Raw genomic sequence first — 27,981 nt, 5'->3', positions numbered from 1 at the left:
GAAATGCTTTGCAAGTCTGCCTTCTACAAATCATTTCCTCAAAGGACACTTATCTACAGTGAACTCTGTATTTATGAGCGTCACAAACAAATTTCTAGTGCATGTGTGAGTTAAATAAAAGTGGATATTTATCCCAAGTTCCTAAATGTTTCCTTTCTGTCTCAAAGGACCACAACTTTGGTGCTACGTGGACTAAGGTGACACTAGCCTTTCCTATTCTGCTGTTCTCTGTGTTCAACTTACTTTACTAGAAACCCAGTGGGGCAGATATTTCTTTTTTTTAAAATGTCATTTGGCATGGTGGACTGACCGCAGTTGTCTATTTTGATTTAAAAGAGTCCTTTTACTTCTTAGAAGAGGGTTCATCATGATACCCACACAAACTTCGGACAAACAGCAGCCCCAGTGATCTCTCATCTTTGTTCAGCAGCTACAGAACACAGGCTTCTGTCTGGACTTCAGAATCAAGAATCCTATGGGCTGAAAGGAATTTTAGGCAGGTGGGAAATCTTAAACAAAAGCTCAATCCAGTCTCTAAATAAACTTATCTCTTAGAGTTCAACATTTTCACTAGCCTGAAAAGGGCATTATTTCCTATTTGGACCCCAATTGTGAATGTATCAGCTTCATCAGAAAGGTCTTGCATCCCTCCAGGCCTGGAGGCACAAATTCTAGCTTACGGCCCCTGCTATGGCAGAGCCCACTGCTGGGGCCCCAGCTCCACCCAGTCCAGGTTTGCCCCACCAGCTCCACCGAAAGCAGGAAAAGGTGTTATGTTTTTAGGCTGTTTTCTGATTAGAATCAGATTTGGGCAAGATGTAATTTACTTTCATGTTCACTCTGGCATATATCCATTTGTGCAGACCATAAACGTGTGTTTTTCCCCACTCAATTATACTGCTGCTGCTGCTGCTGCTGCTGTGTTTATAATGGTCTGTGTCTTATAAGGCAGCTAATCCTTCAACTTTCTGACACACTAGCAATAGTGTATAAGTAACTCCAACCAAAGTGACCTTCAGCTGAGAATCACTGTTCACGGGATACATTCTGGCGACTTCCAATGATTTAATTGGATGCTGAAGCACCACACTCATGATAATTCTCTGTGACTCTTTTCATCTTCTAGTATACGGTTTTAATAAAGGAAATAGCTTTTCTCTATTACACTAGAATAACAGGGTGTTCACCCCACAGCTATAATTTTAAATCCCATGGACCGACAGTCCTAAGTATACTATAAAACAGATACTGGATTTAGATAGCACTAAACTGGTCTATTTAAGAACAAAAGGCTGTGAATCTCCAGCCCACCTTGATCCTCATCTTATGACCCTTGAAGACTGTTTACACCTTAGGTTCACATCTAATCCAGCATCCAAATTTTACTACATGTTCCACTGTTCCCACAAAGCCTCTATCCTGCTAGGAGCCCTACAAAGAAAACAGCTACAAAATTAAATAAAGTCTCCCGAATTGAGCATTCACCTTTCCCTCTCATCTCCCCCACCCCAAACACCATTCAAAGTTTAGACAGCCAGAATGCACCACCAGCTGCAAAGTCAGCTCAGCTCTCTCTCCTCATGGATATTTGATTAGAACGGGAAGAACAATACCAGGCACCCTCCTATCCAATTGTTCTTGAAAAGACCTGTGTTTTTTTTGTCTTTCTCTTGTTTTCTCCAAAGCACTGATTGTACATCCTGGCTGCACATTCAGATCATCTGAACAACTCTGAAAAATGCCCGTCCCTGCCTCCTAGCCATCTCATGTTTCACTTCAATGGGTCTGGGGTGAGGCCCAATAGGTAATTTTTCAGTCCTTCCCAGGTGAGTCTCACCTGGGGCAGGGTCCTCACAGGGTGGTCCCCCGGCCAGCAGATTCGGCATTATGTGGAGACTCACTAGAAATGCACAGCCTGGGCCGCGCCCCAAAGCTACAGCATCGGAAACTGCGGGGTTAACACAGGCCAGAGATCCATGTTTCAGCAAAGCCGCCAGGTAACTCCCACATATGCTCAAGTTGAACACCACCGCAGTAGGCTCTGTGCAGCCTTACCGTTTCACCCCTTCAGAGAAAAACAATGCCTCTGATGGAAAAGCTCCTACAGTTTATGTGTAAAATGGAAATGGTTAACTGTCGCTATTAGCAGCCATCAAAATGGATGCTCATTTCTTAAATGACTTTCAGGTCTGAACCTTCAAGCTCACCAAGAATCAGGCGGAGCCCAGCTCCAGGAACACAGGGAAAGGTGAAAGCTGCGGCTGAGGGCAGCGGTCCCGACCCGAGGTCCTTCCAGAAGAACGGACCCACGCACCCAGATGAAGACAGTCGGGTGCCCCGCGGCCTCTAGTGTGGCCGGTCTGGGAGAACTTCCACTGTGTTAAGGGACAGGGGGCTGTGGGACGCACAGAATGGATGAATGGGTGGGGCCTCAAAAAATCTGTCTCCCTCCCACGCGGAAAACGTCACATTCAACTCAAAGACGAATGTTCCTGGCAAGTTCGCTGAGGGAAGAGAACAAGGCAGCCCGCAGAAAAACAAAACAAGGAGCCGGAGCCAGGCTGTTGGCTTCTGGGTCAAGGACCCCAAAAAGTGACAGCAGTGAAACCCAAGAAGCTCCCTCACCGCCCCACCCCTCCTTCCCGCCAGACGCCAAGGCAAAGGGCCTCACCTTTCACGATGGTGGCCTCCTTCAAGTGGTGGGACAAGAAGTCAATGCTGGCGTAGGTGTTGGCAGGTGGCAGGGCACCGGGACCCGGCCCCCCGCACCCGCCGCCGGTGCTGCCAACGCCCACAGCGCTGATGAGACCCCCGAGGCTTCGGGTCCGACCCCAGGAGCTCTTGTCTCCCGGCTGAGGAAGCGGCGGCGGCGGCTGCGGCTGCGGCTGGGGTGGCAGCCCGGGCTCCTCCCTCACGTCGATGGCGATGTAGTTGAGACCATTCTGGAAGCCGGCAGAGGTCTCCCTGCGCATTGGCGATCCACCGCTCCCAGGACAACCGATCAAGCCCCCGGGCTGACCCGGGGTCCACGGCCGGCCCTGCGGTGCCAAAGGGGGCGCCGGGAGCGCCGGCTGCAACTGTCGAGGGGAGGTGGGCGGCTCGTCGCCCCCTCCAGGGCCGACACCCACACCGCCCTCGCTGCTTTTCCTGAGAGAGACATTTTCTACGGAGGCCGAGTTGTGGCGCTTGGGGTTGTGGGCGAAGGACGGGGACACGGGGGTGACCGTCGTGGTGGAGGAGAAGGTCTCGGAACTGTGGCGGCGGCGGCCCCCCTGCGGGTCTGCGCGGATGACCTTGGCGCCGCGGTGGGGGTCCGGGGGCTGGCTGGCCTGCAGGAAGGCCTCGACCCCTGACACCTGCTCCATGAGGCTCAGCCTCTTCACGCCCGACGTCGGGCTGGCCACGCGGGCCGCTTCTGGCTTCGGGGGGGCCGCGATGGGTTGCGGCGGGGTGGCGGCCACACCAAAAGCCATCTCGGTGTAGTCACCATTGTCCCCGGTGTCCGAGGACGACAATGAGGCGGCGCCCGGGCCCTGGGCAGTGGCAGCGGCCGAGGCGGGGGGCAGGCGGTACAGCTCCCCCGGGGGCGGCGGCGGTGGCGGCGGCTGTAGGGACGACGACGGGGACGCGGACGGACGCGGGGGCAGCGGCGGATACGGGGTGGCCTCGGGGGACAGGAGACCGTCCAAGGAGCCCACGGGATGGCCGCTCGGGGCGCCCGGTTTAGGAGACTTGGGGGAGCTGAAGTCGAGGTTCATGTAGTCGGAGAGCGGAGAGCGCTGCCGGCTGTCGCTGCTGGTGCCTGGGGTGCCTGAGCCCAGCGACGAGGCCGGGCTGCTGGCGGACAAGAGCGAGGAGGACGAGGCCGCCGACGCCAGCAGGGGAGGCGCGGGCGGCGACAGGCGGGCCCCGGACTCGCCGAAGTCGATGTTGATGTACTCGCCGGGGCTCTTGGGCTCCGGCGGCAGTGGGTACTCGTGCATGCTGGGCAGGCTGGGCAGCCCCTCCAGGGACAGGCGCGTGGGCCGCACTGCCCGGCCGCGCTGGCCCAAGAAGCCCTCCGGGCGGCCGCCGCCTAGGCCGCCGCTGGGCCGCACGGGCGAAGGCACTACGGGGTGAGGGGGCTGCGTGGGGCCGGCCCCTGGCGTGGCCTGAGGCTCCAGCCGCTCCTCCTCCAGGATGCGCCCCACCGGGGAGCTCATGAGCACGTACTGGTCGCTGTCCGCGCCACAGGTGTACGGGGCCTTGTAGGAGCGGGGCAAGGAGCTGTAGCAGCAGCCGGGAACGCCCCTGAGCGGCTCCCCGCCGGCGTGCAGGGCTGCGGAGAAGAAGTCGGGCGGGGTGCCCGTGGTGACCGCGTCGCTGGGGGACACGTTGAGGTAGTCCCCGTTGGGCAGCAGCTTGCCATCTGCATGCTCCATGGACAGCTTGGAGCCGCACCACATGCGCATGTACCCACTGTCCTCGGGGGAGCTCTCGGCGGGCGAGCTGGCCTTGTAGCCACCCCCGCTCGCCGGGAATGTCCTGCCCCCCGCAGAGGTGGGCGCTGGCCCCGCAGGGGGCACGGTGGCGGCGGCGGCGGCCCTAGGTTGCAAGATCTGCTTGGGGGCGGACACGCTGGCGGGGCTCATGGGCATGTAGTCGTCGCTCCTGCAGCTACCGCTCCCACTGCCCGCGAGGGCCGCGCCGGGCGTCATGGGCATGTAGCCGTCGTCTGCGCCCAGGTTGCTGCTGGAGCTCCTGTGGGAGCCGATCTCGATGTCTCCGTAGTCCTCTGGGTAGGGGTGGTAGGCCACCTTGGGAGAGGACGCGGGGCAGGACGGGCAGAGGCGGCCCGCGCTGCCCGAGAAGGTGGCCCGCATCAGGGTGTACTCATCCAGCGAGGCAGAAGAGGGCTGGGGCACCGGTCGCTGCCGGGCCGGTGTGGTCAGGGAGTAGGTCCTCTTGCGCAGCCCTCGGTCCAGGTCCTGGGCCGCGTCCCCCGAGACCCGGCGGTAGGGGCGGCCACAGTGGCTCAGGGGCCTGTCCATGGTCATGTACCCGTAGAACTCACCGCCGCCGCCGCCGTCTCGGGCTGGGGGCGTCTCCGCGATGGACTCGGGCGTGTTGCTTCGGTGACTGCAGAAGGCGCGCAGGTCGCCTGGGCTGGAGCCGTACTCGTCCAGGGACATGAAGCCGGGGTCGCTGGGGGAGCCCGAGGCGGAGGCGCTGCCGCTGGAGGGCCGCTGGCCGGGGCCGTGGTGCAGCGGATGCGGCAGGGGCGGGTGCGGGCCGGGCGGCGGCGGGTAGGAGCCCGAGCCGTGGCCGCTGCTGGACGACAGGGAGCCGGGGCTGGTGGCGGCGGGCGGCGAGTGCGCCACGGGCATTGACATGGAGCGGCTGTGCTGCAGCGCGCCCCCTGCCGGCAGCAGCGCCACCTTGCTCCCGCGGCCGCCGCAGCCGCCGCTCAGGGTGTGCGAGCGGCTCAGGGGCGCGCGCACCGGCCCGGGGCTCAGGGGGCTCCCAGCCACCGACACCGGCCTGGCGCCCGCGGCCGCCGCCCCCGCCGCCGCGCCGCCGTCGCCCTCGCTGGCGGTGCGCACCCGGCACGAGTTGCACTTGGCCGCCGGCGGGGTGGCGGCCAGGCTGTCGGTGCGCGAGCGGCGCACCAGGCCTGTCTGGCTAGGGGGCAGGTTGACCAGGTGGTGGTGGCGGCGCGCGCCGGGGACGCTGATGGGGTGTGTGGCCGACGACCCCGACGACTGGCTCTTGCTGCGCGGCCGGAACTCGAAGAGCTCCTTGAGCGCCTTCATGGCCTCCAGGATGGTCTCGTGGATGTTCTGCGCCACCACCGAGTCGTCCGCCTGCATCCACAGCTCGCCGGGGCCTGTGACGGCTGAGCGGCCCACCTCGATGAAAAAGAAGCTGTCCGAGTGGCCGCAGCGGCGGATGTTCATGAGCTGCAGCGTCACCGACGGCTGCTCGCAGTTGAGCTTCACGAAGCCGATGGTGCGCGCCGACAGGCACAGACGGTACACGCCTGTCAGGTTCTTGCTCTGGCCCAGACCCTTGGGCTTCAGGTTCACCTGCCACACCTCGCGGTAGGCGGCCGTGGCGGGCGCCACCAGCCCGTAGCTGTCCTCGGCCCCGGCGGCGCCGGCAGAGCCGCCCAGGGCGCCGGGCAGGGAGGCGCTGCAGGACGCGGCGGGCGCGGCGGTGGGGGGCGCGTCTCCGGCGGCCGCGCGGCCCTCGCTGACCAGGTCGGTGAGCGCGCGGTACCAGCCCTCCTGCTCCTGCTCGTTCTCGGCGGCCACGGCGAAGTACTCGTCCTTGGTGTAGAGGGCGATCAGGTACTTGTGCTTGGCGTCGGCGCGCTTGTTGATGTTCAGGCAGCAGTCGAGCGCGATCACCCGCTTCGGCGCGCCTGCCTTGCTCCGCCACTTTTTCTCGCTCTCGTAGTACTCGAGCCGCGGCGGCTGCGGCGCCGACCCCCCGCCCGCCGTCGCCTCGTCGCCGCCCGCGCCGGGCCCGCGCAGCACGAAGAAGCGCTTGTGGCCGTGCTTCTGCTTGCGCAGGTAGCCGCACTTGCGCACGCTGTGGTTGTTGTTGTTGTTGTTGTTGTTGAGGTTGGGGCCGTCTCCGCTCGCCGGCCCGGGCGGCCCGTGCCGCGGCGGGCTCGCCATCGCGGGCGCTTCAGGCCGCGCCGCCCGGGCCCGGCGCCCAGGGGCTGGGGCGAGGGGCGGAGGGGGCGCGGGCGGGGGCGGCTCCCTCCCACCCTTGCGCCCGGCCGCCCGCCCGAGCACGCGTCCCTCGGGCCCAGGCGGTGGGGAAGGTCCAGGGAGGCCCGCGGGGGCCAGCACCGCTCGGCGGCGCCGCGCCCTCCGCGCTCCGGGGCTCCCGAGGATGCCCGGCGCGGGCGGTGGCCGCCCCCCGCCCCGGCTGTCTGCGGCCGCTGCCTCCTCGGGCTCTCGGGCGGCGCCGGGGGACGCGCTGGCTGGGCCGGGAGTCGGGGTCCCCGAGCCGCGGGGCCGAGCCTAAGGAGCGCGCGGCCGCACCGGGGCTGCTGCCGCCGCGTCGCGCTCCGGGGAGCCGGGGTGCGCCCGGGCGCTCGGGGTCCGCGCCGCCGCCGGGACTGGTGCTGCTGCTGGTGCTGCTGCTGCTGCTGCCAACGGCGACCCGGTCTCGTCGCGGTCCCCGCCGCACAGTGAGTAACACATCGCGCACCGAGTGACTGAACTAAGAAGAGCAAAACAACATGTGACTCGGCGTTACGCAGGCACACACGGCGCGGCCGCCCCGCCCCGCTGCCTCGCATTGGCGCCGCGCCCCCCGACGGACGGCGCGCTCGGCCAATCGGCGCGGCGCTCGCGGGGGCGGGCCGCGCGCCCCCGCCCCGCCCCCCTTTCTCCCGGGGCCGCGTTTCCCGCCGTCCCCTCACCCTCCCGCGGAGGCCCCGGCCGGGCCGGGCGGGGTGGGGGCGGCCCCGGCCTCATTAATCAGCGGCTTGTTGTGGATGCCGGCGGAGGAGATGCCACCCAGGGCGGGAAAAGGGGCGCGGAAGAGGGGCGGGGCGGGCCACGGCGCGCAGGGCCCTTCCCTCCCGCCTCGGACTCAATTAATTGGGCTTGAGCTTCCGCCGGGGAGGGGGCGCCGGGCGGGGCCGCGGCTGGGCGGGGCGGGGGATCGGGATCGGCAGTGGGGGCTGCGGCCTTGCAGGGGAAGCATGGGCGGCGAGCCGGGCCGTGCTCTCGGGGCGCGGGGTCCCCATTTTGGGCGAGGGCGGCCTCTCCCGCGCTCGGGGTGGGCGCGCCCCCTCCCCGTCCCCCGTCCCGCGTCCCCCGTCCCCCGTCCCCCGTCCCCGTCTCCGTCCCCCGCAGCCGCGAAGCGCGGGGAGGTTCCAGGGCCCGCGGCCGCGGGTTCGCGAGCCCCGCGCTCCAGATCGAGAGCGGCGCGCGCCCTTCCCTGGAGGACAGCGAGGCTGCGAGGGGCGCGGAGGGGGCGCCCGTGTCCCACCCTCTCGCGGGCGCTTTACGGGGCGTCCTCTGCGCCATTCACTTGTCAGCTTCTCGGGAAGTTGAAATCGCGTTTGGGAGGTAATAGGAGAAAGAGATCGGGGACGGCAGGCGGAGAAAGTGCGGTTTCCATAGCGCCAGGGAGAGGGCGGACCCGCGAGCCAGCGGCCCCTGAGCCGGGAGACCGCGCGGGCGTCTCTCCAGCCCCCGCAGGAGCGCCCCCTTCCTTCCGCAGGGGCGTCCTCTCCCCCCACCGCTGCAGGAGCACCCCTTTCCTTCTACGGGGGCGTCCTCTCCCCCTCCGAGGCAGGAGCCCCCCTTCCTTCCACAGGGACGTCCTCTCCCCCTCCGAGGCAGGAGCGCCCCTTTTCCCCCCACAGGAGCGCCCTCCCCGCCCCAGGAGCGCCCTGCGCCCAGCAGACGGGCAGGTGGGCGGGCGTCCACTACCTGTGTGCGCGGTGCGGGTGGTGATGGCCGAGTTGGAGATGCCCTTGGAGAACTGCTTCGAATTCTTATATCTACTGGGCTTTTGTGAGTTTCAAAGCCTATAGCAAATAAGCACCCCTGCAATTTACATCTCCTCAGTGACCAAGTCAGGGTGAGGTGAGGGCTTCCTGCGTTCAGATCCCAGCGAGCTCCCCGATCCTGCGCAGCGAAGAAAGCTCAACAAAACAGGCTTTGGCTGTTTATTTTATTTTTTTAAAATTGTGCCTTCATGAAATAATTTACAGCAATAATTTGTCTTATAATATTGGTTATTGTTTTTAAGTCCCGGATGTTTACTTTTGGATGTCCTCTGTAATTCATAGACGTATTTTAAAAGTAATAAAATCTTAATCTAAGAGAAAATAAGTGTAATTTTGAAAGGGTGATATATATTTTAATATATTTTTGTAACATGTGACTTGAAGATTGTGTTGGCTAATTTTATGTGCCAAGAGAGCCCTGACTAGTACAAAGATTATAGCGTTTTTATTTTTAGCATGTGTACAGTTAGGATTATTGATCAGTAGCCTGAATTTGGGAAGAATAATCATTGTGGCAAATATCACACAGTGTGCCTCAAAGAGGTGTGTTTAAAGTTGATCTTCCATTTTTAAATCATACCTTAAAAAAAAAATACCTCAAGAAATGCCATTTTAAGTCTGTGCACCTATCTGTGCATGTGTGTGTGTTTGTTTATATAATAGATTGTGTATGTATAGGTATGTGTGTATGATTGTGTGTGTTGGGGGCACCACCTTTATGAACATTACGCTTCGGCGTTCTTTTTAGATCTTGTTACCTTTTTTTATGTTCACAAATGTTGCCTAGCAATATGTCTACTCAAGAAAGATGAAGGGATTCTTATCTTGGAGCTTGAAGAAAATGTGGTGTAGTTTTATTGGCTTTGTGATCACTTACATCCCACTTTTATGAGGATGTAAATGGGCCACCTCTATGTTCCTGTATGTTGCCAGCCATCAGTAGACAATGCTAAAGGAACCACCACTTTTAAACATCATGTCGTGGTTTCTTCTGAGAAAGTATATTTTGCAATTTTTTTCTTTTTCATTTTGACTTTTACTATGAAGTTGCATTTTCATATCCGTGTTGAACATTTACTTGCTGTGCCTGTCACACGGTAGCAAGTGTCATCGTTTCCTGTTTGCTTGTTTCTTGGGGCCATCCTAGTGTTAAAGGCCAGTGTTTTTAAGGTGTCAGCAGCTCTGGATTGGCAGTTAGCACTCTTCCCTTGTACTGCCTCAGCTACCAGACTGGGGACAAAAGAGAGAAGGTTAAAGAATTATCACCTATGTCCGTGGTGATCTGTCATAGAGAGTATAAATTTCCTACAGCAAACTGGAAAGTAATTGCAATTCTGCAATTAGAACCTCTAAATACAAATATGGGTGACACAATTTCAATTCTCATTGAGAGTCAACCCATGAAACAAACTAACAGTAAGAAACTGTGTAATTGGAAGTATCCCAGTCCTCTTCCTCAACCGAGGAGCTTGTTTTCTTTCCGCCTTGCTATTGCCAGATAAGCTATTTATTTATTTAAAGCTTGTTCTACACCTTGTGATTTTCCAACTGTTCTTCCATACTTTTTCAGCAAAAGTCAGCTAATAACATCTGCCAGCATGCTCTGCACGCAGGACTGGCTGGGGCTGGCATGGCCTCTTGCCAGCAAACAGCCTGGTTGAAATTTTTTCTCATGGTTCAAGATCTTTCCTTGGAAGCTTTCTTTCCTTTCACAGCTAATAAAATGGGCATATCTTTCAGCAGGGAGTTTTTTCTGTTTGTTTGTTTTTTCTATTTTTAACAGAATCATATACAATAATGATTATTTTATTAGAAGTCTTCTGAAATAAGTACTTTTCAAGAAAGAATCAATTATATAAAAGTGTAGAGATTTAAAAATGTTACAGGTTCACAATACAAATACTAGTAGCACTACCAGTAATGAACATCACTAATTCTTTTCTTTGTTTCATATAAGAAAGGCAAGTATGGGAGGAGAAAGTTGAATAGCATTTTATTGCTTGTGAAATTTTCTTTCTTTTTTTAGTTCTTTGCCCTGTAGGTGTTTGACAGTATTTTGTATTTAGGTGAACTCAATCTAAAAACTAAGCAGATTAAGTGGAATGCTATATAACTAGTTAGAATAGCTTTAATTTAAAAGGTATTTTAAGAGGGAAAGATTTTAAACTTCACAAGTTTCTGTCAAAGGATATATTTAATCTTTAAAATGAGTGGCACCATTTCATTTTATTAGATAATGTTGTTCAGTAGCTCATTTGAGAAATTCCATTCCTCTGATGAATGAACTGTGGACAGACTTTTCCCCATCTAGGATTTATAAGGAGACTTCTTGCACTTTACCAGCAAATTTATTTGCTAATGTTTCAACTGAAATTTCACAAGAGTTTTGTAACATGCTAACTCTGTGTATGTGCAACAGAATGACTTACATGAGAGAATATAACTGCTGTTTGGATCATTTGCTATGTATGGCATTGCAAACATTTGAAGTATCAGGATTTGTTAAAGGAATTGATCAGCCCCTTGGAAATTATAAAGGCTTTCTACTTGTGTGTTTATTATTCTTGTTAAAAATATGGATCAGTCTCTTTCCTAAATGTTCACTTGATGAGGGAGGATTTTCTAAAATAAATTATTAATGTGCATATATGATAGAACAAACTACTATAACTTTTTAAAAGTCTATCAATTGAATTAATACTGTTTAGAAAGATATGTTGTAGGTACAAATGCAGCTAATCCAGTATTCTCAACATTTTTTCATTATAAATATAATTATGTTGAAGAAATACATAAATGCCTAATTAAAAAGTGACTGCGGTTAGGAGTTTAAAATATTTATTAATATGCCTCTGGATTTTGTTGTGTTTGAATTTTGAGAATGTGTTTATAGATTTCAGAAGCAACACAAGCTTTTTTTCCCAGAAGGCTTCCTATTATTGAAATGGAAATTACACATTAATGACTGTATAACACTAGTAGATATTTTTAAAATGCAAGAGCATCTTCTTAGATCATTACTTTTCCTTGGAATGCTTGGCCCCTGTAATATAATACACCCATATTTTGCATGATGAAATTGATGTCCTGTGTGTTGCTTCATGTTGCTATCCTAGCTGCCGATTAAAACTTTTTTTTTCATGCCAGAGCAGAACAAAATTGTCTGCTTCTCGATCTGCACATCATAAGCAGATGACATTAAAAATGTCTGTGAGATGACACAGCTATATTTTCTGGGAGAGGGCGGGAGGATGCTCAGCGAGGGTGGCCCGGAGTGTCCTTGTACAGAGTACAGATGTTATGAAGTGGGGAAGATCAGCCTGTGTTCATTGATTCACCTATTGATTCCAGGAGCAAGCTCATCCTGTTTTATACACTGCTCAGGAGGTAAACAGGAGGAAAGGAGCCAGCCTGCTTTTTTGCCACATGCTCTGCTGTTTGGTAGAACTGTATTATAGTCAGAAACCTTCCACTTTTCTGCAGTTGTTTGCAGGCTGTTTCCAAGGCTAGCGCTCTGAGTCTGTTTTCTAGGGTTGTTTTGAAATTCAACCTAAAGATAAGAGAGGAAATGTGACCCTCTCTTGTGAATGCTGCCACCAACTGGCAATGTTTCTTCCCAAGGCAGATTCAGGGTTCTGGCGTGAGTTGTCACAAATACAGTGGTGGTTGCTTTGAGAGAAAGGTGCTTACAACCTGACATAAATTTGCTTTACATGAATCTTTAAGGAAATTAATAGAAGTAAGATTAAACAAAGAAATTTTGATAGTGACTAAGAGCAATATCAGATGACAAATGAGGAAAGAGAACATTAATAAGTGCAATAATTTATTTTTTATGGTTGAATTAAGTATCAAGCAAATATGTTCACATTTTCTAATGCAGTTTATGTCCCAATTTGCATAGTTACTTATGCAGTTTAATAGAAATGTATATCACTGCCCACTTAAGAGTTTAGAATACTAGCCAACAAAATAAAAACAAGAATCTAAATTCAGTATTATTTTAGAATGTTTACCTAATCAAAAATAAGTTATAATCAAGATTCGCTTATCTGGCAAGCAAAGTTTTTTTAATTGTATTTCTCCCCTACATTGACCTTTAAGTCTCAAATTCTTTTTAGGATAAGCCAAAGTCATCTTGAAAGATATTGAAAAGCAAAATTTGAAAAAGTAAGATAGGAAAGAAAACATACTCTGAAAATGACACATGACAAAAAAGTATTTTAAAAACATAAATAACAAATGGCAATAAGCATCAAATGTCAGTATCTTTTTGATTGCGTAAAATTATTTGAACTTACGTACTCATTACTAATTTGGCAATTCTAAATTTACAAATTACACCTTCCTTCTTAACTGCTTTATTCTCAATCTTTAGGCATTGCAAATAGAAGATATTCAAGTTAGTCAAAGTGTTTAGAGCTGTTATTCAATAGAGTGAAGGGATCTGAAAACTTGACTTATTTGCTACTGAATGTGTCGTTGAGGTACTTTTATGGATGAAAAAAGTTGATATATAAAATAGCAATAATAGTAATAGCTTGTCAGAGTAGTTTGTCAGTGTACTCACAACGATCATGAATTTGACGCTTACCAGCATGAGGGATAAATAAAAAATATTTTATAATATGTAGCTACTATAAAGATACGATTATGACACAACTGAGAATTGAGCTAAAGGTCTTTTAATTCTCCTTTCGAGTAATCTTTACCAACCTGTCCTCTGAGCCTCCATGTATATGCTATGTTTAAGAACAATGATTAGCTATTTACACATGAATTTTCCATTTTTCCTTGTTTAAAACACTTCTGTCACACAAATAATATTAACTAAACTAAAGTGACTTGAGGGAGTATGGATTAATGAGGTTCACAAGAAAATAAATAAAGCAACAACTTGTGAAATTTAGGGCAGATGCCATTTATTGCCATTTCCCGCTGACTGTTAAGTGGAGATTTCAGTTCAGATAAACACATTCTAAGAATTACTACTGAAAGTGTAAACATCAGCCTGCATTTTAATACTTGCTGGTTCTTTAGTAAAAGTTTCGAATGTCAGCCCAAGGTTGTCTTGCTAAAAGAGAAAAAAAAATAGGAATTATATATTGAAAACATCTTAAAGTTATATTTTATACTACAAAAATTTCCTTTTAGGTAGTAAAAGTGAGAATTTAAAAACATGATTCTCACTGCCACTAAAAGCACACAGAAAATAAAATACATAATTTTGAGACTTGATACTTACCTGTGTTATTTTGATAAACTTGTACCTAGTTTTAAAGTTTCTTCACACTAAAAGTACACCACAATTTCAAAATGGCACCCTTGTCTCTCACAATATAAACTTTAAAGGAAATTAATATCTACATCATTTTGCTTTGTTCTTTTAAATATCATGTTTTAGTTACAGAATAATGCAAAAGTGGGCTCACCCTTTATTGTGAAGGTGCATTTATGGCTTTTTCAATTCTGAATATAAAAATCAGCAAACATTGTTACTAAAAATGTGCTAAATATTTGTTAGGCCTCAAACGTATACTAAGAATTACCCAGAACATAGGTCTTTGCCCCATTAGCTTTCTATCTAAGTAATAAGGCACTATTTTCCTCAAATATTTCTTTCCTCACATATTTTTTTCTTGTGTCTTTTGTTATAATATTGCCACACATAATTTGAAGATAAAAATTGCCATATATTATAACCATCATCTGGCTTTTTTTTTTTTTAGCATTCTTAGTGCTTAATTTTAATGTCCAGTGCTGCAATTTTAGCTTCTTCTTACTAATGGTATATAGTAGAGAAAGTGACTTTTATCTTTGAGCTGAGGAAGTTTCACAAAGTATCAAATATCACATCAGATAACATATTCAGGGAAATTCCAAGAAAAAGTGATATAAAGATAGGGTAAGAAGATAAGAATGGGCCAGGTGCAGTGGCTCATGCCTGTAATCCCAGCACTTTGGGAGAACGAGGTGGGAGGATCACAAGGTCAAGACATCGAGACCATCCTGGCTAACATGGTGAAACCTCACCTCTACTACAAATACAAAAATTAGCTGGGTGTGGTGGCATGCACCTGTAGTCCCAGATACTCGGGAGGCTGAGGCAGGAGAATCACTTGAACCCGGGAGGCAGAGGTTACAGTGAGCCGAGATCGTGCCACTGCACTCCAGCCTGGCAACAGAGCGAGATTCCATCTCTAAAAAAAAAAAAAAAAAAAGAATAGAACTCCATCTTCGTTACATAGATTTATCCTCTGATTGAAATTATGTTTGCAGTTAGAAGACACGAGGTAAATGAAAACAAGTAGAAGAGAAATTGAGGCAACCTTTGTTTTAATGTACCAATGTTAAATGTTAACATTTAAATTGATTTGTAAGTGATCCAGAGAGGTGTTTTCAGTGTGCCAGCTTCAGTGAGGCCTGCAGCACATCCACTTGTGACGTTAACTGTCTTCTAATGTGCTTCCACAGAGAGCATCATGCGTGTCATTCAATTCTTAGTGTGCAGGCACAAGCTCACAAGTCTACATGTTTAAGGAGACTGCATCCCCTGTCATTCATTTCCAAATGTTTCTTAAGTATAGTTAAACTATTTACCAATTGTCTCACTGTTTTCCATTGGGTCTTTTTTCCTTTAAGTTCTTAAACAAGTTCGTTTTTCTAGTTTCTAAATGGTATTTGCAATCTCTATCTAATTTCGTAAGAGGGAAAAACGCTTTTTTATCTCCTCGTGTTTCTTCACTGGATGGTGTTCCTGGTCATGGTTAGATAGTAATTTCAAACATAATAAGGCATAATTAAAACATTTTAGTGATAACCAAGGGCCATTGACAAATATGGCACAGCCACTAAAAAACAGTTAGGGGTGCTTCAACTCAGTGCTTGCTTACAAGTTATCAGCTGAACATTTCACAGGAAATGAAGACAGTAAATAAAGTCTCTAAATTTCATTTCACAGAAATTAGTTTTAATGAGTCAAATGTAATTCTATTTCTTTTATTTTTAGGTTGCTTCCTTTAAAAGGTACCGTTTTAGACTCTTGACACTGCCTGGGTCCATAGTGTGAGGAACTATCTGTGTGGCAGAGAATAATACTCAATAGATGTAGTTACGTAGTTATGCTGTGTGGTGGTAAATTCATTCTAACCCAATAAAATGTTGGATTCTGTCAAATCTATCAACGTGTCTTAAGCATCTACTTTGTACTAGACACTGTTTGATGCTGTGGACATCAAAATGCAAACCGACCACAACCACTCAGCTGTGTCTGCTGGGAAAGGCCCTCCTTCATGCGTCTCTCCTGCTCCCACGCCTCTTAGTGGGTCAGTGAAATATGCAAGACCCTGGCTTCGCTTTACTCAAGCCTTTTCTAGGGGTTGTGCTTGCAGCAAACCACACTAAAAGGTGAGGTCGCATTCCAGAACAAAGAGCGGGCCTGCTTGTTTCCTGCTACAAAGATGGTAGATTACCCAAGCCCTTTGTGTCAGCCGAAACACAGCCCACTGCAGGCGTGGCATCCAAAAGGCCCCGCCCTGTTGCCCCGTGCTGCCCGGGAAGCAAGAGGAATAGAGGCAAGTCATGCCGCTTTCTGTGCCATGAGTCTCTGACCGGAAAGGCTTACATCCTCTGCCAGCATCCACCTGACGGTGATGGGCTAACATTACTTTCTAAGAGAAGGGGAATAAAATCTCAGACCCTGACAGTGGAAGCTCACAAACCAGTGGGAGGTGGAGAACCTACATGCACATAGCCAAATCAAAAGGTCAGTTGTATTTAGTATAGAAATAAATCTAGATACAAGGGACAAAGCATATTATAAAGCTGGCAGTTTATTTCATTGGAGGATAAGAGATTATTCAGTAAATGGAGTTGGCAGAACCAGAAAATATACCTGTAGACACATAAAAGTTAGATGCCTGTCTCCTTTCACTAAAATGTCAGGTGAAGCAAAAAATTAAATATTAAAACATGAAACCATAAAACCTAGTAGAAAAGTAAAGAAATATTGATAAACTTGACTTTCTAAAATAGGATTCTGTAGGGGGAAAACAGTAAAAACAAAACAAAAACAGTAAAAGCAAAGTGAAAATACAAGCTGGAAGGAAATTGCAGCCAGTATCATAGATGAAGTGCTAATGATGCTTATTTAATACTTTAAAAGAGCGCTATAAAAAATAAGAAATGAAAAACATTCTAAAAATGGGTGAATGACCTGAATACAAATTTCACAATAATGAAAATTAATGCAAGAAAGGCTTAAATGTATGAAAGGTTGCTTAACCTTTCTTGTAATAAGATGAATGCAAATTAAAACCACAATGTGGTAGAATAGTTCACCTATCAGATTGGCACAGATCAAGAAGTTTGATAACACGGTGTGTTTGCCAGAATGTTGGGAAACAGGTTCCCACCCAAGGCTGCTGGTGGTACAAACTGAACAGCATCTATGCAATTTGGCTGTATCTATCAAAACGACAAATGTCTTATGTTCCTTGACCCACAATCTAATTTCCAGGAATTACTCATGTGGATGGGAAATGACTTCTTTGTAAGGGAGTTCATTGCATTATTGTTAGGAATAGAAACTTATACACATGCTCATTACAGTATTGTCTTGTAATGGCAAAGGTTTGAATACTGTGCAACTGTAACACAAACGAGGCAGCTCTGTTTATACTGACCCAGAATAATATTTGACTGTATAATGTGAGGTAGGAAAACAAGCTTCAGAACAGTGAGTATAGTATAGTACAACTGTTTTTTTTTATTTTTAAAATATGTGGGTATGTGCACAGATACCTACTGCAAGTGATCTCACAAATATGGCAATGTGAGGAGCCAACCTGGCTTCCTGGGGAAGGGATGGGTCGGGGAGAGGACTCACATTTCATCGTGTTACTTTTTGGACTTTCCGAATTTTGTAGCACAAGTATGTATTAAATATTTAACAGTGTAAAAATAATTGACTTTAATTTCTAAAGGCTCAGTAGTGCTTGGTGATGATTTGGGGGTGGGGGAGGAAGGGAGGACCTTCAGTGTCCTGTACTGTCACTGGTTGATGACAAGGTCTTCTCTTGAGATAGGGGAGGGAGAGTTAAGAGATTTATTTTGGACACACAAGGTTGGACATAATAGAAATCTGAGAGAAGATGTTGGATAGACTGTTGGAGAGGCTTGGAATGGAGATATTAATTTGGGATTCATGGGCATCTAGCTGCATTTAAGTCCCTGGGATTTGCCAAAAGTGACTTTGAGAGATGAGATAGAGAGGAGCACCTGGGATTGGACCCAACTACTCTAACATTTAGAAGTCACGGACAGAAAGGTAATCTAGCAGAGAAAACGCAATGAAGGGGCACAGACTAACTGGCTGAAGAACCACGGGAGTGGACAGCAGAGAGCATTGCAGCAGGGACTGGCCAGCTGGGGGTAACGAGGATGAGTGGTCCAGGTAGGGGACCTGGTGACATGGGAGCCATGTTGATCTAGTGCGTGGTTTCCTGGTGTGAGGAAGAGGGGAATGCAGCCTGGAGAAGGCATGACAGATGGGGCAGGATCCATGAGAATGAACTTTCAATAAATGAAGTCTTTGCATTATGAATTCAAACTACTATTTGGCAGAAACATTGGAGAACGAGAAGAATCCCAAGGAAACTCCAGGGGCAAAATAACCATTATCCTCCAGGAGCAGAAGAGTCAGTGTCCCCAGGATGCAGCCAGCTTTCAGGAAAGGCTGAGACTCAGAAAGCATGGGAGTGGTGTTGCAATGGAAAGGACACTTGAGAGAAGACACTGGAAGTGTTTGGGAGGAAAAGGAGTGAAAAAGGGCTGGGTGAAAGGAAAACATCAGTTAGGATAACCCCATGGGAGAAAGTGGATAGCTCTAAGGGCTTCTACTGTGGGCAGAAATATGACACATGGTAGGTTGAGTTGTTTGTTTCGTTTTGTTTTGAGATTGAGTCTCACTCTGTTATCCAGGCTGGAGTGCAGTGGCACAATCTCGGCTCACTGCAACCTCTGCCTCCCAGGTTCAAGCAGTTCTCCTGCCTCAGCCCCTGAGTAGCTAGGACTATAGGCGTGCACCACCACACCCAGCTAATTTTTATTGTATTTTTAGTAGACATGGGGTTTCACCATGTTGGCCGAGTTGGTCGTGAACTCCTGATCTCAAGCAATCCACCCGCCTCAGCCTCCCAAAGTGCTGGGATTGCAGGCGTGAGCCATTGTGCCCGGCCGGTAGGTTGAGTTTTAATGGTGTCTGTGAAGATGCAAGTTCAGCTGTGGCCTGGAAGTGTGGCCTGGCATCTGAGAGGAGCACTGCAGACCCCCTTTTCTGTGTTGCTTGCATTGGCATCCATGGTGAGTGCAGCAATAGCTGTCATCAGTGAGCAGAGAGGCTCCAGCCAGGGGCCCTGTGGTGCCTACAGGGAGAGGCAGAGATCTGGGTGTGTCCAGGTTTCTTCTGCTTGAGTCAAAGCCCCTGGGAGCCCAGGTATGAAACCCTAGGGGCTTCTATCGTGTCTGGATGGTGGGTCTTCATCATTCCTCTTAATCTCATGGTTTTCTTGCAAAGCTGAGAAGCCCCATTATGGGCTTTTCCCCAAATGTTATCTTGCAACGTCTCTTCAGCTTTGCATTTTTGGAACATGGATCAGAATCTTTCCTTTCCTTGACTCCCTTTCTAGCAGCTTGTTAGAATGCATTCATGTAGCAACTGGGAATGAATGTGACACATTTACATTTAACACCTCCCTTCCAATGACTTCAGCTCAGACCTTTCCAGAGATTTCTCCATTAGAGGACTGTTAGATGCCACCAGACGTGTGAGACCAAATGATGTTGGCATTATCTTGGAATAGAGACGGAGACTGGGGTCTGGCCTTTCTTCTGGTCCTCAGTCCTGCAGGCTGTCCTTTCTCCACTGCACCTCCTCAAGGAGCATTCCTGGTGGCCTCTGGAACCTGCCCTGGGTGTGTTCTGATTCACTCTCTATGCTTGATAGGCTTTCTCAGAGAACCAGCTGCATCATAAATGCTCAACACACTCTTTTCAGGATTGTTCTTCTATGTTTTTAGATTACACTTTTATATAATTTTTTTCTTATTAAATACTTTTTGTGTGGCTACTGAAAGGTTCACATAAATTAACACATTGAAGACCTTTGAAAGCTCCTGCCTGGCACAGTAGACACAGCCAGTACATATTGGCTATGATCATTTGTGTTCTGTATCAGATTGGTTTACAGGCCACAAAGATGGGGCCCTACGGATCCTCTCTGTTCAAGCAGTGAAGAGCTGGTATCTGAGGATAAAAGAAGCTTGTTTTGTAATGACGTGGAAATCCCAGAGGTTGTGATGGAGTGAATGACCTAGAATAGAGAAGAGCAAAGCATGTTGGGTGCAGGGAGGTGGAAAAGGGAGTATAGGAAGGGGGAAGAGGGGGCCCAGCTGGCCTCCAGGTTTCTGGAAGTACCAATTCTAGAGTCTCTTGGTGAAGGGAGTTGGCCAAGGCAAGGAAACCTGAGCCCTTTGTGAAGGAGTCAGAGGAGGTTTATGAGTAAAAAATGACAAATTATGCCATATTATGTATTCTGAACAAATATGTATAAATACATGATTTAGATAAATTAGGTATTTATTAAATATTTCAAGATTTGGTTCCAGAAGAGTACAATTTGTCTCTTGACCATTGCTAGAGGGAAAAAAATGGGTAAAGCCAAGCAAAGAAAGCTGAAGGTTTTTAGAGGAAAAAAAAAATCTAGTTTTGCAACAAAGAGGATTAATCTGTAAAATCTCATCTTATAGATGTGCTACTATAGTAATCTAGAATTTGTTTCTTCTAATTCTTCATTTCCCGACAGTATCAAGATGAAGTGTGTAATCTTTAGAACTAGAGAGAAGCCTGTTTGCATCTGCAGGGTTAATGCGGAGAGGGAGGTGAGAGGTGATTCTAGCCATACTTGGTCACTTGAATAAAACCACCTATTCCCATGGCTTTCTGTTTAGGGAGTAGAAAACCCTCATTTCAATGAAATCAGTGTTTTTCATAATTGGAAGTCTGCCTTCCAAGAGCTAATGGCATATAATGGAAATGAATTATCCCTTGCTACCTACTTGCTTCCTAAACTCATATTTTACTGTGTAAGGATATTTATATTAATTTAGGAAGTTTATATCTAAGCAGGGATTTCCCTTGAACGAATGAAACAATATGCATCCTGGCAAGGTGGAAAATGTTTTCAATTTGCATTTTGTTGTTTGGAGGCCTATTTAATTCAATGCAATCTTCTTTATTCAGTGATATATATTAAACATAAATGTATTAAAAATCTACCACTAGAAAGTACTAATTGTCATCAAATGGCATATTTTAAAATGAATAATTTTATGTTATGTTAATGCTGCCTGAAAAATATAATAGAACTGCCATGATTAAGACATTATGTCTACACAGAGAAGGTTAAAATAATAATACCATAACTACTGTCCTTTTATAAATAAACAAATAAAAACATAATATTTATTCCAATATTTATTCCATTTTTATTTCAAAAGATGAAACAGAAAGAAAGTGGAAGATAGTAATGGAGAAAATGGAAAAAAGGACGAGAAGGGATAGACATGCAAAACTCCAACATTCCAAAGTTAAGGGAAAGAGAGTAACCATGTTGTGCCTATAACCCTAGAAGATTACAAAAATTATTTCTAGCAAATTGACAACGCTTCTTTCTGAAGGTAGCTTTGGGCAAAAAGGTGCTGTTTTGAGCTTTTACCCTGAATCACCTGGGGTGTACGTGAAAAGAAGGCATTTTGCCAATGCATTAAAAGTGTCTGAGTGAAAGCTGCCACTTGGTTGTCCTAAGAGGCTTTTAACCCCAGCCACATAATTATTTCATAACAAACGATCAGGAACATTTCTTTTCCCCATCAGTTTCCCAGACTACCTCATAGCACATGCATGATACAATGTGTGATTTTGCAGCCTTCCATGTAACATCAGAGTCCTAAAGAGACGGACTTGAAGAGACTCATGGTGATTTTAATTGCATTTTGAAATGCCACACACATTCTAACAGATGTCATCAATCTCTTAAAACATGATTTTTAATGGCTGCATACCATTCTTCCACCCCATTGTACCATGATTCATTTAACCACCTCTTAATACTTGCTTCGTTTTTGGTGTTTCTAATTTCTTGCAAATAAAAATTTAACTGCCCTTGCTAATGATTATTTGGGAGGTGATTCTTACCTTGATACATAGGTCACCATCTATCCAATTGTGCAGCTGGAAACCTGGAAATCATTCTTGCAATAGTTTTCATCCCCAACCCCAATCCATTGCCAAATTCTGTCAATTTTCTATTCTTAGTATCTCTCAAGCTTATTCACTTCTTTCCACCCCTCATAAATATTTTTGTCCTAATATTTTTGAATTCCTTATTGGTTCAGCAATATACTAGGTATTTATTATCTTTTTTTTCACAGCTACCCATTGTTACTCTTCTTCCAATTTTCCTCTCAAATTTTTGATGAAATTCAGTTTATTTACCTTAAGAACTTTTATTTTTTACTTATTGGATTTTTATATTGTGCAACATAGTACACCCATACAAAAAGATATTTAACATATATGTAAGTTATAAATAATAATACTTTAAAATTGGCATAGTCAAGCCTAAGAAGTAGAACATTACCAATATTTTGAAGTCCACTGACTAGCCTTATCACGATCTGAAATTTTGTGATTATTATCCTTTGGCTGTCTTCATGATTTTACCAGATACGTATGTAAACATTTTGCATTGTACTTAAGTTTAAGCATTATACAAATATTATCATCCTATTAATATTCTTCTGCAACTTGCTCAACATTATGGTTTTATTATTGAGATATAACTTAGATACCATAAAAATGTACAACTTAGTATTTTTTAGTAAAATCACGAGGCTGTGAAATTGTCATCACAATGTAAGTCTGGAACATCTTCATCACGCCAAAAAGAAACCTCAAGAAACTCTGTGCCCACAGCAGTCACTTTTGAGTTCCCCTCCCTTCACCCCTGGAGGCCACAAGTCTTCCTTCTGTCCTTGTTCATCGTTATGTTTTTGAGAGAAATGTATTATGATTTCTGAAGTCATAGTTCATCTTTTTCAGTTGTAATAAATATATAACTGTTTTTCACTTCTGCCAATAGAAATTTAGGTTATTTGTAGTTGTTTTTAAAATTTCTATTTGAACATGATTCGTTTTTTTAAAAAGTATGTTTCACAATTACATACATTTTAACAATTAATGTGCCTTTTAACAATTATTATTATTATTATTATTATTATTTTTTTTTTGAGATGGAGTCTCGCTTTGTTGCCCAGGCTGGAGTGCAGTGGTGCAATCTCGGCTCACTGCAAGCTCCGCCTCCCGGGTTCACACCATTCTCCTGCCTCAGCCTCCTGAGTAGCTGGGACTACAGGCACCCGCCACCACGCCTGGCTAATTTTTTGTATTTTTAGTAGAGACAGGGTTTCACTGCGTAGGCCAGGATGGTCTCGATCTCCTGACCTCGTGATCTGCCCACCTCGGCCTTCCAAAGTGCTGGGATTACAGGCGTGAGCCACTGTGCCCAACCTTAACAATTATTTATGCATACATATATATGCATACATATATATTCTTAGGCGCACTGTTCTGGACAGAGGAATAGAATTGCCAGTGTTAATTCTGTCCACCTTTAATTTTAATGCGTAATAAAAATCATTTTCTAAAGTGAGTGTACAAATTGAAAATTCCACCAATAGGGTATCATTATCATTTACAATTTTTCCCATTGGATTGTAGGCATTGTTTATATATGCCATGTATTAATCTTTTATAAAAATCGATTTGTCAAATGTATTACTTGCTTTTTATTTTCTTTATGTTTTCTTTTGAATGGACATCAATTTTAAATTTTAACTGAGTGAAATTTATTAAGTTTCCCTTTTGAGTTTTGTGCCTTTTTCATTTTGTTTTAATTTTTTTCTCTATCGCCAAATTTTCAAGTATTTACTCCTGTATTTCCTTTCTCTCTCTCTTTTTTTAGCTTTAATTCACCTGCATTATATGTTTGTGCATGGTGTCTGATAGTGGCTCAATTTCAGGTTTTTTTTTTAATTGTTTCCGAGGCGTGTTTCAAATATTTGACTTTTTCCCACTGCTCTGAATAGCGCTTCTCAGGTTTGCATAGCGAGTCTCCAGGCATGAGTCAGCCTCTGTGCCCTCTGTTCTTTTCCCCTGATGTTCTTTTTGCTTCTTCTTATGCCAATACCACACTGTCTTAATTACTATATTTTATTAACAAATCTCACTTTCTGGTAGACCATTTCCTTCACCTACTTCTTCACTTTCCTTCAGGAATGTCTTGGATATTTGTAACTCTTTTCCTTATGATTTAGCATCGGCTTGACAAGTTTAATAAACCTTGTTAGGACTGAGATAAAATTAGAAAGATTGGACATCTTTAAGGTATTGAGTTCTCCTAGCCAGGAATGTGGCACATTTCCCTGTTTCTTTAGGGAATTGTAAAATGTCTTTTTATAAATTTTATAATTTTCCCCCTAGAGATCTTTAAAATATTTTGTTAGATTTATTCCTAGCACCTTGTATATTTTGTTACTCTTGTAAAAGGTATCCATTTTTTTTTTTTTTTTTTTTTTTTAAGAGATGGAGTCTCGCTCTGTCGCCCAGGCTGGATTGCAGTGGCATGATCTCCGCTCACTGCAAGCTCCGCCTCCCGGGTTTGCGCCATTCTCCTGCCTCAGCCTCCCTAGTAGCTGGGACTGCAGGCGCCCGCCACCACGCCTGGCTAATTTTTGTATTTTTTTTAGTAGAGACGGGGTTTCACTGCTTTAGCCAGGATGGTCTTGATCTCCTGACCTCGTGATCCACCCGCTTTGGCCTCCCAAAGTGCTGGGATTACAGGCGTGAGCCACCGCGCCCGGCCAGTATCCATTTTTAAAAACTACATTTTCTCTTTGTTGCTTGGGTATAGAAATAAAATCAAGTTTTAATTTAGCTTATATCTGATAATTTTGTTAAACCCTCATTAATTTTAATGCTTTAAAGATGTTTGGAGGGAAATATTTTATAAATATACAAATAATACCATTTTATGTGTCGCTTACAGATTTTCTCATCTTACTGAACTGGCTAGAGCCACCAACGTATGGTGTAAAAGCACCCTTGTTTTAATCCTTTTTGAAAGGGAATGTTCCAGATTCTACCATTTGGTACCATGTTTGCGCTAAGATTTTGGTAGGTTCAATTTTTTTCAGTTTAAAGAAGTTCTCCTCTAGCCCATTATGCCAAAGATTTTAAGCTGAATGGATATAAAAATTAATCAAATATTTTTTAGTGCCTGCTGAGGTGATCTTAGGCCCTTCTAGTTTGATTTATAAGTAGGGCTAACTACATTAATTGATTTTTCAATGTTAAACAAAATTTACATTTCTGGAATAGATTTAGCTTGGTCGTTCTTTAACTTTGGGTTCCCCTAAAAAATGACCTTGAGAGAAGGGCTCAGCGTCTGGTAGTTCCAGCATCTGGCTGTGGAGCTGTGTGGCTGAGTCATCATCTGTTGGTTTGTTTGCTGACTTCCAACCTTTGTGCCTAGATATTGAAGTCACCTTCTCTCCCTTTGAAGGGCAGAGACTTGTGTGTGTGTGTTTGTCCTTTCACTCAGCATGGCTCTTAGAGTTTCTGGCTGCATGAGAAGGTCCAGGGAAACTCTCCCCTTTCAAGAGCCCTCCAGGTTGTCTTCTGCCTTTTGGGGCTACTGAAACCACAGCACAAGGTGTAGGGAAATTACCAGGTTCCCCCAGAGCGGTCATTCCTTACACCGCCTTTCCACGACGTGCCTGCCCCCTTTTGTTTTATCCCCTGGGATTTCTCCTACGTTCTTGCAAGGTCATTATGAACTTAAAAGGATGTGGATTTCTATTTTATTTTATACCTTAGAGGTATTTTATAGTAGAGATTTTTCAGGGTATCAAGACTAGTAGTTTTGCCCAAAAGGGAAAACCAGAGGCTTTCAATTTTTTTGAATTCTATCTAAAAACTTTTTTATGGTTCATTCTTTGTTTTTGTACTAGAAAGAACATGTAACTATTTTATATATAGTCTTTAAATGACATTTGATGTGAATACAGTGTCACAGCAATAGATAGCAATACCAAATAGAATACATTTCAAAGAAGCTGCTTAAAAATTTAAAGATATTGAACCCTAAAAGGATGACTTATTTCCTCAATAAATCATGTAGGAATAGAAGCTTATTTGCAGTATGAATTATATTTTATAGTATGGGAAAACAAAGGATAGAAGAGAAATCCTCCTTTCCTTAACTAGCAGATTTCAGTAATGTGACACCCTGGGAGGAGATGACAAAGAACCTAGTTTTGAGAGGCACCTTTTGCCATTTACTTCTGGCTGGTCAGGACTGCCACCTAAAGCCACACACAACTTCAGGAGCACCACCCACAAATACTACACTATGAACAGGGCTCCCGGCTGTGTACAGTGTGGCTGCCCTGATCCTGTGGCAGATAACATTCCTGAACATTTAGTTACTCACCTGTGACATCAGAATCATAGTAAAGTTCATGCAATGAATAAAAAGGGTAATATGCATAAAATCACTATATATATGTTATTATCCCCACCATGCACACCTTTGAAAGAACATACAAAATTGCTACAAATTCTGCTTGATTTTTGCCACTCATAATAACTTCTTAAAAACTTTAACTTACATAATAAAGCCATAAAAACAGCTTGGTTGAAGCGAAGGGCAGCAGCAAAGAAACTTGCTCGTCCCGGTTGCCCGCCATCCACTCCCTTTTCATCTCAACAGTGAGTTAGGTAACATGATTCTTTTTCTTTTTCTCTTTCTTTGGAACACAGAACATGTCTGTTAGCTCAGCACAACATGAAGTTAAAGATAGGATCACAGGAATTGTAACTGCTCTTCCTCTTGCTTTACATTCTCCTATCTGCCGAAGAAGAATGCCTAGCCCCTCACTGTGTTCAACATGCAAACACATACATTTGTCTCTAAGGGGACTCTTTTATCAGTTGGTATCTCCAGCTTTTCTCTCCCCTAGCCTGTGTCCCTCCTCCACATCTATCTTTCTTTCTTACTTAACTTGAAGAGCCCACAGACACCTTCACTCTCTGTGAAGCGATGAGAAATTTCCTTATTTCAATTGCAGGTGGACAACCATCTCCCACTGTCTCCTGGTGCCATCTCTAATCTTACGGCCTCACTGGAGTTATCCAAGGTCCTGAAGACACCCCAGTGACACTCCCCAGTCTCGCAGTTTGAAGGTTGCAGTTCAGGCATCAGACTCTCTCTCCAGGCAACAAACATCTGCACCAGCTGGACTGCTGCTGCCTAGCGGGGTGAGGTGTGATGGACAGTGGAGTCCTATACTACGGGCCTGTTGTCCTGGGTCTGTTCTGCCCCGTGGAAGCTGCCCAGGCTGCTGCGGGAGTGGTGATGCTCGTGCCACTTGGCCACTTGACCTTGCTCTGTATAACCTAATGACCGCCATTGTTTAATGGTTGCATCATATTCCATCACACGGTCAATAGTCATTTTTCTCTACCTTTTTATTGTTAGGTATTGCTTTTTTTCTTATTTCTTTCAATGATAAATGCTGGTTTGATGAATATGGTATACATTTATTTTGTTTGTGTTTTGCATTATGCCTGGGGAAGAACAGATTCCTGAGTGTAGAAATACTGATTCAGAAGCTCTGCATGTTTTTAAGCTTCACATGCATATTGCTGAGTTGCTTCCTGCAGAAGTTAGCCCAACAGCATATAACCGTGCCTCTTTTCTTTCCATTCTCTTCAGCGCTGTTTTAATAGTGTGAAATATTTGTACCTTGTGATAGTGCAGCATTATGTCCCCGTGTTTCAATCCTCTCTCCTTTGATCACTAGAAATGTTGCAGTGTTTTCATTATTAAGCACAGGTGTAAATCCATTTCTACAGTTTTGCTAACTTTTCTTGGGTTGGTAATGTCTTTATCACCAATTTATGTGAATTTAGATTATAGTAAGTTTATTAAACCTTTGTGATGTATTTGTTATAAATATTTTTCTGAATTATTAGATAAGTTATAATTTTGTTAATTATATATGTTGGCCCACAGAAATTTAAAATTGCTATGTACTCAAAATTTTTCCATTGTGGTTTACTTAATACATTTTCACACTTAGAAATTTCTTCTTTGTCTGGTGTTGCTTATGCTTTCCTAGAATTTATTATGTCCTTATGTATTTAATGCTTTTATTTTGGTAAATGGTGAAACTAAAAATCAAAACACTTCTTCCCAAGATTGTGTATTTAATGACCTATCATTTCCCTGTTGATCTTTATTATTTTTTCAATTATAAATAATATTTTGGCAAATTTTGTTA

The 27,981-nt window shown here is 45.9% G+C and overlaps 2 protein-coding genes across 3 annotated transcripts in view; one reads left to right on the top strand and one right to left on the bottom strand.

Moving 5' to 3' along the window:
- Window positions 1–7,235, bottom strand: part of IRS2 (insulin receptor substrate 2) — a 31,948-nt gene extending 24,713 nt beyond the window's left edge. The window contains exon 1 of the mRNA XM_055244394.2: window positions 2,672–7,235. Coding sequence (XP_055100369.1) covers window positions 2,672–6,662 — 3,991 coding nt within the window. The 5' untranslated portion in view covers window positions 6,663–7,235. The remainder of the gene's footprint in view (window positions 1–2,671) is intronic.
- Window positions 7,236–7,400: 165 nt separating this feature from the next.
- Window positions 7,401–27,703, top strand: LOC134732596 (translation initiation factor IF-2). Of its 2 annotated transcripts, none has more exons than XM_063618635.1 (2): window positions 7,401–8,072; window positions 26,767–27,703. In XM_063618635.1, exons 1-2 carry the CDS (start codon window positions 7,493–7,495, stop codon window positions 26,805–26,807), a joined length of 621 nt encoding a protein of 206 aa, XP_063474705.1. In that variant the 5' UTR covers window positions 7,401–7,492; the 3' UTR covers window positions 26,808–27,703. The 2 variants fall into 2 exon arrangements, 1 of the variants encoding a protein (XP_063474705.1); XR_010115899.1 differs by lacking the exon at window positions 7,401–8,072 and adding an exon at window positions 24,252–24,811.
- The last annotated feature ends 278 nt before the right edge of the window (window positions 27,704–27,981 follow it).

This window comes from Symphalangus syndactylus, chromosome 15 (assembly GCF_028878055.3).
Source record: "Symphalangus syndactylus isolate Jambi chromosome 15, NHGRI_mSymSyn1-v2.1_pri, whole genome shotgun sequence".
Taxonomy (NCBI): Eukaryota; Metazoa; Chordata; class Mammalia; order Primates; family Hylobatidae; genus Symphalangus; species Symphalangus syndactylus.
The sequence above is the reverse complement of the archived record's forward strand: the minus strand, read 5'-3'. Positions and strand labels throughout refer to the sequence as shown.